At 39.2% G+C, this 13,713-nt stretch overlaps 1 protein-coding gene across 1 annotated transcript in view; it reads left to right on the forward strand.

Annotated features, from left to right (window-relative positions):
* Positions 1-13,390, forward strand: part of LOC137240284 (uncharacterized) — a 69,116-nt gene extending 55,726 nt beyond the window's left edge. The window contains exons 2-3 of the mRNA XM_067766331.1: positions 12,622-12,800; positions 12,869-13,390. Coding sequence (XP_067622432.1) covers positions 12,622-12,800; positions 12,869-13,036 — 347 coding nt within the window. The 3' untranslated portion in view covers positions 13,037-13,390. The remainder of the gene's footprint in view (positions 1-12,621; positions 12,801-12,868) is intronic.
* Positions 13,391-13,713: the final 323 nt, after the last annotated feature.

Below are 13,713 nucleotides of genomic sequence, written 5' to 3' on the forward strand. Positions count from 1 at the left end.
GTCCCGCTACTAAAGCCTGGGAAACCAGCTAACATAAGAGAGTCATATCGCCCGATATCTCTCCTATGGCCAGTAGCCAAGACGCTTGAAGCCATTTTGCTCCCCTACTTCAAAGCAAATTTGCAGCTAGCCTGTCATCAGCATGGCTTCAGAAAACTCCATAGCACCACCACCGTGCTAAATGCCATCAGCACCCAGATAAATTGCGGTTTAAATCAAAACCCCCCACCATAGAACAGTACTCGTTGCGCTAGACCTATCAAGAAATGAAACATCAAAACTAAGAAGAATTAAACAGGGGGTGCCACAGGGTGGTGTCCTATTCCCACTTTTGTTTAATTTCTACATATCTAAGCTACCTTCGCCACCAGAAGGAGTTACTATCGTTTCCTACGCCGATGACTGCACAATAATGGCCACAGACCTAGGCCCAAAGATCGATGAGCTTTGCAACAGAATAAACGGCTACGTCCCTGATCTCTCCAGTTTTTGCGCCTCGCGAAACATGGAATTATCACCGACGTCCTAATTGTCGCCATTTTGAACATCCACGTCGATGGCACTACGGTACCGACTGTCCTACACCCCACAATCTTGGGTGTGACGTTTGGTCAGGATCTACATTTTGGTGAGCGCGCAGCCGCAATTGTACCGAAAATCCAGAGCCGTAATAAAATCCTCAAATTCCTTGCTGGCAGTACTTGGGAAAAAGACAAAGAAACGCTCATTACCACATACAAAGCAATTGGCCAGCCGATTGCATGCTATGCGTCCCCTATATGGTCGGTCGCCAAGCCTAAAAATTACCCACTGGAAGAAGCCACAGGCCTGCCAAAATACTGCTCTCAGAACCGTCACGGGCTGTCTTCTTATGTCCCCAGAACACCATCTACATAATGAGGCGAGAATACTCCCCATCAGGGAGAGAAATGAGATGCTAACCAAACAGTTCCTGTTGAATACCCAGAAACCTGGGCATCCCAACAGACATCTGATTGATGAGCCAACACCGCCTAGGAATTTGAGGAGTCATCTCCGTAAGCATTCTGAGGAAATACGGAACCTGAGAACTCAACCGTATGAAGCAAAAACACAAGCAGGTCCTTAGTGAACTCCACAAACATGCGTCGGACCTTTATGCCAGGAATTGCCCGGTGAATCCAGTATTCAAAGAACAGTACCCAAAACTTGCGGAAGAGGACCGCATACTCCCCAGGGAAACGCGAGTCTCTCTGGCTCAACTTCGTTCTGGATACTGTAACAGGTTAAACTCTTACATACCCCGACATACAAAATATATGCCCCTCTTGTAATGTGTCCCCACATGACACCAACCATCTCTTTAATTGAAATGTGGAACCAACGCTTCTAACACCCCTTTCATTATGGTCCACCTCTGTTGAAGCAGCAAGTTTCCTTGGACTCCCGTTAGAGGATATTGACGACAATTTGTGATCGGTCGCAGCTATTAGGTGGGGCGAAGCACTGCTACAACAACAACAACCACATTCGTATTCTGCAGGTGGTGCTGGAGTATTTATAAATAATAAATATCAGCGTGTAGTAAAATTTCCCAGCCTGTCAAGCGGCGGTGTCATTAAAATATCGTTGATATTGAGAAATATACCGCTTACTTTTGTATGTGTATATAGGTTTCATTCGAATAACTTTAAACTTTTTCAAGATGAGTTTTATGTTCTTTTAAGCGAAGAAAAAGAAACTAATTTATTTTTTCTCGGAGATTTCAATCTCGATCTACTTAATCATAATGCTATACTAGACAACTACCTTGCCCCTTTGGCGAACCATGGTAGAAGAGTTGACAATTACGAATCGCCATCAGCTATCAAGAAATTAAAGAATCACTTCGATATGAACACTGGGAAGATGTTTTTTATGAAGATGACGTAACGAAAGCATATAGCCTATTTATAAATACACTTACGCGTTACATAACCCTTTATAGTCTTTCTCTTTTCCCAAAAAATCCACTCTATCTCGTAAGCCTTGGGTTATTAGTTCATTAATTAAAAGGAGACAACTAAAGAATACATTACGCAGAAAATACTACAGCCACCCAACGAACACCAAACTTCGGAATCGTGCACGTTGTTTATCTAATAAAATTAATAAAAGCATCCGTTCAAGGCGCGACAAATATTTTCAGGATTTATTACTGTCAGCACAAGGTGGCACTAGAAAAGACTGGGACGCTGTTAATAGAATTATGTACAGGAAGGTAAAGGCTAAGCCTGACCCACTTGTATTGAGCTTGGATGGTGTGGAGGTCTCGAAACCTCTGGAAGTTGCTCAAGTTTTCAATAACTTTTTTTGTAAGTGTTGCAACATCCTCTGCTACAACGAGTAACTCATTGCCTAGGTGCAACTAGGAACGAACCAGGGGATACACAAAGCTTGACACAAGCAACAGGGCAGCCTATACTGCACAACCTAATTACAAGAGATAAGATATCTTGGGCCATCCAATCTTTTGAACCATTCAAAACTCCAGGGTCGGACGGAGTTACACCTATACAACTGCAACAATCACTGGAATGCAGCACTAACTAGCTATACGCTATAATAGGAGGTGTCATGGCACTAAACTACATACCTCGTATATGGTAAATATCTAAAGTGGTATATATTCCTGTTTGAGCGACAGTCGTAAACGTCAACAACCAACCCCTTTACTTTGTATATTTAGACTTAAGAATATTGAATTTTAAATTGAAGGTTGAATTTATAAAAAATCTAAATGTATCTCTTACGTATAAGTACGAATCTTGAATTAATTATACGTACAAATAAGTATTTTATTACCCCTTTTTTATATTAATGTTAAGTATGTGAATTCTCTGCATGAGTCGTACTCACGACTCATAGTAAGCACTCACAAATTGTAGTATAACACTTTATATTTCATCTCTCTGGCAACCCCAACAATGGGTTGACAGATGTGAGTATGTATATACATTTGTTGATATTTTTCTTATACATATATTATAACTCGAGAATTTAAGCTGGAGACATTGGTGCTTTATCGGTAACCGTATCGGTAACCTTATAACAGCTGATTCGACCAACCTTATGAGAATCAATGCAATCGATTATTGGTGCCGCTAAGGTCGTAACCGTATCGTAGCCAACCAATTGGGTTTTGGTTTACCGTCGTAACGATAAACAGCTGATTACGTTAGGGATACGGATACAGCGATACGACATACGGCACCAATGACTCTGGCTTTATCCATATCAGAGTGACACCAAAAAGTAAATTTCAATTTAAAAAACCTGTATAAGTAAAAGGAAAAAAGTTTCTTTATGCATTTAAAAGTGCGAAATATATGTTATTCGACCGTACACTGTATCATTTGGAGCCTTTTATATAATAAACGGTTTATTCTGTGCCCAATTGGAATTGCGATTTTATTAAAGCATAAGAGCATAATTTGTCCACCTAGGAAAAGCCGGTATTCTCCGCCCAGCGATTTTGATTAGGCGCAATTCATCAAGCCAAAAATCAGAACCACCATCTAATAAAATCCAGCTGAAGAAGCAAACGCAATTCAAAGGGTATTTAACCTCTGTTGACGTACCTCAACCATCGACAAGTCCTCAGGAGAAATTGTCCAGCCATCATCACATCGTCGACACCGCCGTGTCCGCTGTAGCCGTATCCAATCCTAAAAGTAGGTAACCCCCTAATCAATGGTCTTTCGACGCCACTTAGGAACCAGCGACACAAAAAGTTATCATTTGGAAACCGTGAGTATTAAATGCGATTTTAATACATCACCACACGAAAGAATATATATAAAAGCGGAAAATAAAGGCAATTTGATTCTTGGGGAGTGGTGTTCCCGCCAAAACTTCTCAATTCCCGCCAAAAGTGTATATAATTTTGCATATATATATATATATATATATATATATATATATAATCCCATACTGACAAGTCTCGGTACGGTATATGTGCAAAACAAAATAAGAAAACTAAGCTAGATACAGTGGGCACGTATATCGATTTTACCCCTCAAATATTTTTGTTGGTATTACAATTGTATACCGCTCTAAAATTATTAATCCCTCTTAAATCGATACAGTGTCTTCCCTTGCTATTTATCATAGCATAACCCTCCACAGTTTTCTTATTTATCCCCATAATTAATAAAATACGCAAAGAAGATTCTTTCGGTTCCCTTACTTGCGTATACACCATGATTCAATTACTAGAGGTTTGTTCTTCAATGATGACAGATCTTTGACACTCCGAAATTGAGAAATCTGGCCGGCAACAGAGCTTCTCGGATAATTTCTATTTTAATTTTAACTGATTTCTGGAAAAAATTTTCTATACTAAAAGATGCTTGCATATATCTGGAACACTTGCGACAGGTTATGGAATAGTTGAAAACATATATCTTTTTTGCTCACGTTCAACGTCACGATGGGAATTATTAAAAAATGCTTTAAAAATACTGTCAAGCATGAATCTGAAACACGATGGAGCTCCAGAATACAATCGTCGATGGGTTGGAGAATGTAGTAGAACATTGTGGATAAAATAAGAATGATATCTTATCCGTCAACTGGATGTTCAATATGGCTACTTTTTCGGAATTTGGTAGCGTTTTGACAGGGTGTTCAATATGGCGGCACACAGGGCAACCTATCTTCAGCGGTTGATAGAAAGGGATATCAGGTGATCCATTCTATTTGTCAATTTGACGTCTATGCAGAAGTTATCACACTTTTTTTATCCACAATGTAGTAGAACACTAAGAACAATTAGCAGAGGACACTAACACCACAAGTGACACCATTGAAATAAAATTTATTATTTAATATTTATTTAAAATTTATTATTTAATAATTTAGATATGGCACCTGAAATTTGGTAAGGGCATAGCTTTTATGAGGATAACTGTTTTCCGTGAAAATGGGCGAAATCGGTTGAAGCGACGCCCAGTTCTTATACACAGTCGACAGTCTGTCCTTCCGCTAGGCCGTTAACACGATAACTTCAACAAAAATCGATGTATCTTTACTAAACTTTGTTTACGTACTTATCTGAACTCACTTTATCTTGGTATTAAAAATGGGCGAAAACCGACTATGACCACGCCCACTTTTTCTATATCGAAAATTTTGAGCAATTAAAAAAAATGTCATAATTCTATACCAAATAAGCAAAAAGGGATGAAACATGGTGATTGGATTGGTTTTTTGACATAAAATATAACTTTAGAAAAAACTTTGTAAAATGGGTGTGACACCTACCATATTAAGTAGAAGAAAATGAAAAAGTTCTCCAGGGCGAAACCAAAAGCACTTGGAATCATGGCAGGAACACTGTTCGTGGTATCACATATATAAATAAATTGGCGGTACCCGACAAATGATGTTCTGGGTCACCCTGGTCCACATTTTGGTCGATATCTCGAAAACGCCTTCACATATACAACTAAGGGCCACTCGCTTTTAAAACCCTCATTGATACCTTTAATTTGATATCCATATCATACAAACACATTATAGAGTCACCCCTGGTCCACCTTTATGGCGACATCTCGAAAAGGCTTCCTAGAGAACTAAGGCCCACTCCGTTTTAAAATACTCATTAACACCTTTCATTTGATACCTATGTCATATAAACACATTCCAGGGTTTCATTTTCCTACATATTGATTTCTCTTATTTGAAAAATGATGAAGGAAAATCGTTCCAAAAAATGTCACCCTTGGTGTACAATTTGGTCGATATTTTTCAAACGAATGTGATATGGAATTAAAAACCACTTATGAACCATCTACGAAACCAAGGCAGCTAAGCTCTCAGCTGAGTATGTAATATTCGGCCACACCCGAACTTAGCCTTCCTTACTTGTTCGATATCGAAAATTTCGAAAAACCGAAAAAGTGCGATAATTCATTACCAAAGACGGATAAAGCGATGAATCTTGGTAGGTGGATTGACCTTATGACGAAGAATAGAAAATTAGTAAAATTTTGGCCAATGGGCGTGGCACCGCCCACTTTTATAATAAGGTAATTTAAAAGTTTTGCAAGCTGTAATTTGGCAGTCGTTGAAGATATCATGATGAAATTCGGCAGGAACGTTACTCCTATTACTATATGTGTTCTAAAAAAAAATTAGAAAAATCGTATATAAATAAATTATATATAAGTAAATTGTGTCAATATTCAACTCCAGTAATGATATGGTGCAAAAAATAAGAAAAATAAAAAAAAATTCAAAATGGGCGTGGCTCCGCGCTTTTTCATTTAATTTGTCTAGAATACTTTTATTGCCACAAGTCGAACAAAAATTTACCAATCCTTATGAAATTTGGGAATTGCATAGGCTTTATGACCATAACTGTTTCCTGTGAAAATGGGCGAAATCGGTTGAAGCCACGCCCAGTTTTTATACACAGTCGACCTTCTGTCCTTCTGCTCGGCTGTTAACACGATAACTTGAGCAAAAATCTATATATCTTTACTAAACTTGGTTCACGTACTTATCTCAACTTACTTTATCTTGTATTAAAAACTACCGAAATCCGACTACGACCATGCCCACTTTTTCGATATCGATAATTTGGAAACATTTTAAAAATTTCATAACCCTATACCAAATACGAAAAAAGGGATGACACATGGTGATTGGATTGTTTTTTTGACGCAAAATATAACTATAGAAAAACTTTGTAAAATGGGTGTGACACCTACCATATTAAGTAGAAGAAAATGAAAAAGTTCTGCAGGGCGAAATCAAAAGACCTTGGAATCATGGCAGGTACACATTTTGGTCGATATCTCGAAAACGACTTCACATATACAACTAAGGGCCACTCCCTTTTAAAACCCTCATTAATACCTTTAATTTGATACCCATATCGTACAAACACATTATAGAGTCACCCCTAGCCCACCTTTATGGCGATATCTCGAAAAGGTGTCCACCTATAGAACTAAGGCCCACTTCCTTTTAAAATACTCATTAACACTTTGCATTTGATACCCATTTAGTGCAAACACATTCTAGAGTCACCTCTGGTCCACCTTTATGGTGACATCTCGAAAAGGCGTCCACCTATAGAACTAAGGCCCACTCCCTTTTAAAATACTCTTTAAAAGCTTTCATTTGATACCCATGTCATACAAGCACAATCCAGGGTTACCCTATGTTCATTTTCCTACATGGTAATTATACCTTATTTGACAAAGGATGAAGGAAAATCGTTCCAAAAAACGTCACCCTTGGTCTACAATTTGGTCGATATTTCGCAAACTTATGTGATATGGAATTAAAAACCACTTATAAACCATCTACGAAACCCTACGAAACCAACGCAGCTAATCTCTCTGCTGAGTATGTAATGTTCGGTTACACCCGAATTTAGCCTTCCTTACTTGTTTTGTTGTAAGTTTCTTTTATTTTTTTAAGTAGCTTCAAACTTGCATATTTTTGAATTTATAATTGAAGAGTTGTTTGAAGATTCCGAGCTTTGGTTCATATAGTTATATTGTGTTTTTTCTTAACTAGATAGAATTGTCAAAACTAGATTTAAGACATTTTGTTTTCCTGTTGTTTTCGATAATTTTTATATACTGTAAGGAATTTTGGGGAATTACGATTATTTGCTCCTTCTACTAACGTTCGCATCGCTGAACTGTCTAATAAATATCTCCAATATTCACAACTTCACAACTAATGCGTGTTTAAATCAAACTGATTCCTGATTCCTCAGCGTTGCTTTTGTACTCTCAGTTTTTTCGTTCACCCGTTTCTCCTAAAGTCCAGTGGCGAAGTGAGGGAGGGCAAGGGGGTATCTTGCCCTGGGCGCTACTCACAGGGGGCGCAAAATTGTCCGCAAAGCAGAACTTCTCGGATAATTTGTATTTTTATTATAACTGATTTCTGAAAAAAATTTTCTATACTAAAAAATGCATGCATATGTCCGGAACACTTGCGACAGGTTGTGGAATAGTTGAAAGCATATATCTTTTTTCTCACGGTTAACGTGACGATGAGAATTATTAAAAAATGCTTTAAAAAAACTGTCAAGCATAAATCTGAAACACGATGGAGCTCCAGAATACAAGCGGTTAGCTTTACCGTCGATGGGTTGGAGAATGTAGCAGACATTGTGTGTGGATAAAATAAGTGTGATATCTTATCCGTCAACTGGATGTTCAATATAGCTAATTTTTCGGAATTTGGTAGCGTTTGACAGGGTGTTCAATATGGCGGCACACATGGCCACCTATCTTCAGCGGTTGATAGAAAGGGATATCAGGTGATCCATTCTATTTGCCATTTTGACAGCTATGCAGAAGTTATCACACTTGTTTTATCCGCAATGTAGTAGAACACTAAGAACAATTAGCAGAGGACACTAACACCACAAGTGACACCATTGAAATAAAATTTATTATTTAATATTTATTTAAAATTTGTTATTTAATAATTTAGATATGGCACCTTTTATGTTACAAAGCTCCAAAAAAATGGAGGGTAGAGCCGGTTGTAGAAGTCCATGAAAGTGGGATAAGGTTTTGACCGCCATTCACATGGGAACGGCCAGAGCGATTCTTTTGCATGTGGTTCAAGCAGCTCATTACTGCCAGTCGCTTGCGGCCAAGTATACTCTGGATGTTTAGCGGTAAGCTAATGTGAGAAGGCGACAACCTACCTAGGCCACTCTGACATAATCGGTTTAAGGGCTAACCGGGGATATCTCATCGGCAGCGTCTGTACACCTCTAGGTGCGGCTGCAAGCGGCCGTCTATCTTGGAGCAAGCGGCTCGCTATATAAACGTGCAAGTAATACTTTCACCCCGCTGAGCGGGTTGTGCGCTGGGCTTGGGACCCGCCACATAAAACCATACTCCAATGAAATAAACCAACAAGCCTCGGATAAATACACTCTATATTGATGACGACAATGGCAAACGTTTGAAGGACAATGTATTGAGGGCATGCACCTGGAACATCCGCTCCTGAATGGGATTGGTGCAGATGCCCGGCTGGTTGATGTCCTCGTCAAAGCAAAATCTGACATCACCGCCATCCAAGAAATGCGCTGGTAGAAGCAAGGCAGAAAAAAGATCAAAAATTGTGACATCTATTGGAGTGGCCATACCAATAAGCGCAGTTTCGGCGTCGGATTCGTGGTGGGACAGAGACTTTGTCGCCAAGTTCTGGCGTTCACGCCTGTGGACGAGCGTCTCACCGCTATCCGAATAAAAGCAAATTTTTTTAATATATCATTCATCTGCGCCAAAGCTCCGAGAGAGGAGAAAGACGATGAGGTGAAAGACACTTTTTATGAACAATTAGAACGCACATACGAGCGCTGCCCATCATGATATAAAAGTCGTGCTTGGCGACTTTAATGCCAAGGTTTGCAAAGAAGGTGTTTTTGGCCCTACAGTCGGAAAGTTCAGCCTACGCAATGAAACTTCTCCTTACGGACTGAGACTGATTGATTTTGCCGGTGCTCGAAACATGGTCATTTCCAGCACGAGGCTCATGCATAAAAAGATACATCAAGCTACATGGCTGTCTCCTGATCGAAATACTCGCAATCAGATCGATCACTTTGTGATAGACGGACGGCATGCCTCCAGTGTTTTAGATGTGCGCACAATCCCAGGATCTAACATCAACTCGGACCATTATGTCATTGCAGCCAAAATACGCACCCGCCTCAGCGCGGCTAAAACCAAGGAACAAAAAACACAAGGAAAGCTAGACGTCGAAAAGCTTCAATCACAACATACAACCAATGATTTCGCAACTCGACTCTCACACCTGCTCTCTGAGAGCACAACTCAGCCGGAAGGAATACAGGAGCAGTGGGACCATATCTCCAAAGCCGGCGGCCACGAAAAAACAACTGGTACGATGAAGAATGCCGCGTTGCATCCGAAAGAGAAGACGCTGCCTATAGGCCTACGTTAAAAGCGAACGCAACAAGATGAGTGAAAGTTGAAAAGGGAAACGAGACGCCTTTTCAGGAAGAAAAAAGCAGAAACAGAAAAGCGTGAGTGCGAGGAGCTGCTAGCCACCAGGAATAACGCCCGAAAATTTTACCAAAAAATACGACGACAGACGGAAGGTTTTAGGACCGGGGCAAACTTCTGTAGGAACGAAAACGATGACCTTGTAACTGATGTCCAGAGAGTGCTTAGATTATGAAGGGAACACTTCTCTGCTCTCCTAAATGAAGGCAGCGATTCACCGCGCAGAGATGACGAACCCGATCCCGCAATCGATGATAATGGAATATATGTCGCCCCGCCCGTTTATGACGAAGTTAGAATAGCAATAAACAGATTGACAAATAACAAGGCCGTGGCGCTGATGGATTGCCTGCGGAGCTATTCAAGTACGGCGGCGAGGAGTTGGTAAGGCGCATTTAGCAGCTTCTTCTCAAAATATGGGCGGACGAGTGCATGCCCGACGATTGGAATCTAAGTGTTCTTTGCCCAGTCCACAAGAAGGGGGATACTGCAAAATGCACCAACTATCGTGGAATCAGCCTTCTTAAAATCGCATATAAGGTCCCTTCAAGTGTGTTGTGCAAAGGATTGAAGCCCACCGTGAACCGGCTGATTAGACCTTATCAGTGCGGCTTCAGACCTAGTAAATCTACCATCGACCAGATTTTCACAATGCGCCAAATCTTGGAAAAAACCCGTGAAAAGAGAATCGACACACATCACCTCTTCGTCGATTATAAAGCCGCCTTCAACAGCACGAAAAGGAGCTGCCTATATGCCGCTATGTCTGAATTTGGTTTCCCCGAAAAACTTATACCGCTGTGCAAAATGACATTGAGCAACACCAGCAGCTCAGTCAGAATTGGGAAGGACCTCTCTGAGCCATTCGAAACTAAACGAGGTTTCAAACAGTGTGACCCCCCATCGTGCGATTTCTTTAATTTGATGCTGGAAAAAATTATACTAGAACTTAACGGCACTGGAACAATATTCTATAAAAGCGTGCAATTACTGGCATATGCTGATGACATTGATACATCGGCCTAAACACCCGCGCTGTTAGTTCTGCTTACTCCAAACTGGAAAAAGGAGCGGTAAAGGTGGGTTTGCTGGTGAATGAAGACAAAACGAAGTACCTGCTGTCATCCGGCAAAGAGTCAGCGCATACGCGCCTTGGCAACCACGCTACGGTTGGCAGCCATAATTTCGAAATAGTAAAATACTTCGTTTATTTGGGAACCAGCATCAACACTAACAACAACATCAGCACTGAAATCCAGCGAAGAATCAATCTTGCCAATAAATGCTACTTTGCACTAGGTAGGCTATTGAAAAGTAAAGTCCTCTCTCGGTGAACCAAAATCATACTCTACAAGTCATTTATCGTACCCGTCCTGCTATATGGGGCAGAAGCATGGACCTTGACAACAGCAGATGAAGCGGCTTTGGGAGTGTTCGAGAGAAAAGTTCTTCGAAAGATTTATGGACCTCTAAGTGTTGGCGATGGCGAGTACCGAAGACGATTTAATTATGAGCTGTACGAGCTATACGCAGATATCCACATAGTCCAGCGAATTAAAACGCAGCGGCTGCGCTGGCTAGGCCATGTTATGCGAATGAAAGATGATGCTCCGGCCAAGAAAGTGTTTCTGTCGCAACCCGCCTATGGAAGCAGAGGTAGAGGGCGGGCCCCCACTCCGTTAGAAGGACCAGGTGGAAAGCGATTTAAACTCCCTTGGTGTGACCAATTGGCGCCGGTTGGCGGAGCGAAGGAGTGACTGGCACGCCTTGTTGGACGGACATAACCGCGTAGACGGTTAAGCGCCAATTAAATAAGTAAGTAAGCACACTACAGCAATAAAATTCACTAAGAAGAAATAAAATTGATAACGGGAAGAAATTATAAGTTGGCATTTCTTCTAATTATAAATTTTAATATGTCTGACTAGAATAACCTCAGATAGTGAGTGACACAGGTAAAAAAAGGAATTTGCTTATATGTTTATAACTAAATTAATTTGTGTAATTATCGGTTATTATTTTTAATAGAAATCTACCCTGTGCAAAGAAGTAAACATTCCAGAATTTCTGATTTAGAAAGTGAAGATGACTTAGAAAACAATATTTCTAATAGTATTATAAAGAGAAGAGGAATGATAGAAAATTATTTGTCATCAGATGATGATGGAGTGCCATGTGATTTCAGCACAAATTCTCTGAAAGATAATGAAATACCAGAAAGAAATGGTAATAAATACGCTCAAAAATTAAGAAAATCTTACAGGAATACAGGAAAGAAATATTACACTGCAGCTGGAAAAATTATACGGGAAGAAATATTTCAACACAAAGACTGCCATTGTTCAAGGAATTGCATAAATCTTATTAATGTGGAAGTAAGGAAAAATATTTTTGATATCTTTTGGAATTTGGGGGATTTCAATAAACAAAATGTATATTTACACGGAGCTGCAGATCAGCTTATTGTGCAACGTAAACACTTGAGAAACGGCAAAGTTTCACCAAGAAATTACACTTACAAATATTACTTAAAATACTCACGGAAATGTTTCAGTATGTAAAAATTCTTTACGAGTACTTTTTTTAGGATCTTCTAGGAAAATGTATGAAGAGGATAGAGAAACCGTAACCAATCATATTAAATCTTTTCCTCGATATGAATCTCATTACACAATTACTCATAATCCAAGAAGAAGATACTTACACACTGAATTAAATGTTACTAAAATGTTTTATCTATACCTGGAAGAGTGTAAACAAAAAAATGTAAGCAATGTTAATGAGTGGACATATTAAACATTTTTAAAAACGAATTTAATTTGCATGTTCATCAGCCACAAAAAGATACTTGCCAAAAATGTGATCAATTGAATACTAAAATTAAAGCGTCATGTACTCGAAATAAGGAAGAAAAGGAAAACCTCACGGAAGAGCATAATATTCATTTACGATGTGCTGAATTGGCCAAAAAATCATTAAAAGAAGATAAAGATTTGGCATGAAATAACCCAATTGTATATTTCGCTTTTTCATTCGAATTAGAAAAGGCGTTACCTTTTCCAAAATTGCCTGGAGTCTTCTCTAAGTCAAACAAAAAAAAAAAAAAAGAAAAATTTTAAGAATATCATACATACTGATTTCCCATATAAAAAAGTATAATAATTCCCCCTGGATACTTTTTAATACGTATATATATATATATATATCTCATATAATTTTTCCCACGTATATTTAAACCACCCTCATATATACATATTGAATATATTCAAACAAAAAAAAAAGAGTTTTCTCTCTATAAGTTAAATTTCGTTTATTTCTCAACCGTAAGAGAAAACAAAAGTAACAATGAGTGATGATGAAAGGTGACAAAATAGCTCCAATACTCAAGGAGTTAGAAGATTTAAGTTCTCTTCTGCCCCTAAAAAGTACATTACCGACACGGATATTTTCATGGACTATTGTGCTCGGCTTAAGTCAACGTCCCTCCAAGACAATACTGAGTCGTCCCTTAACGTTAAAAATTCGAATATCGACAAAGTTTGGAATAGAGTCCAAAAAACATTCGATAAAGTGATAGAAACCGACGATCACGACAAGCCCGACGATTTTGCAAAATCTGCCCATATCAAATATATGACCTGCCTCGTAACTTATGAGGAAACGAAGGCTCAGATTGAGG

This window comes from Eurosta solidaginis, chromosome 2 (assembly GCF_040869045.1).
Source record: "Eurosta solidaginis isolate ZX-2024a chromosome 2, ASM4086904v1, whole genome shotgun sequence".
In the NCBI taxonomy this organism is placed as follows: domain Eukaryota; kingdom Metazoa; phylum Arthropoda; class Insecta; order Diptera; family Tephritidae; genus Eurosta; species Eurosta solidaginis.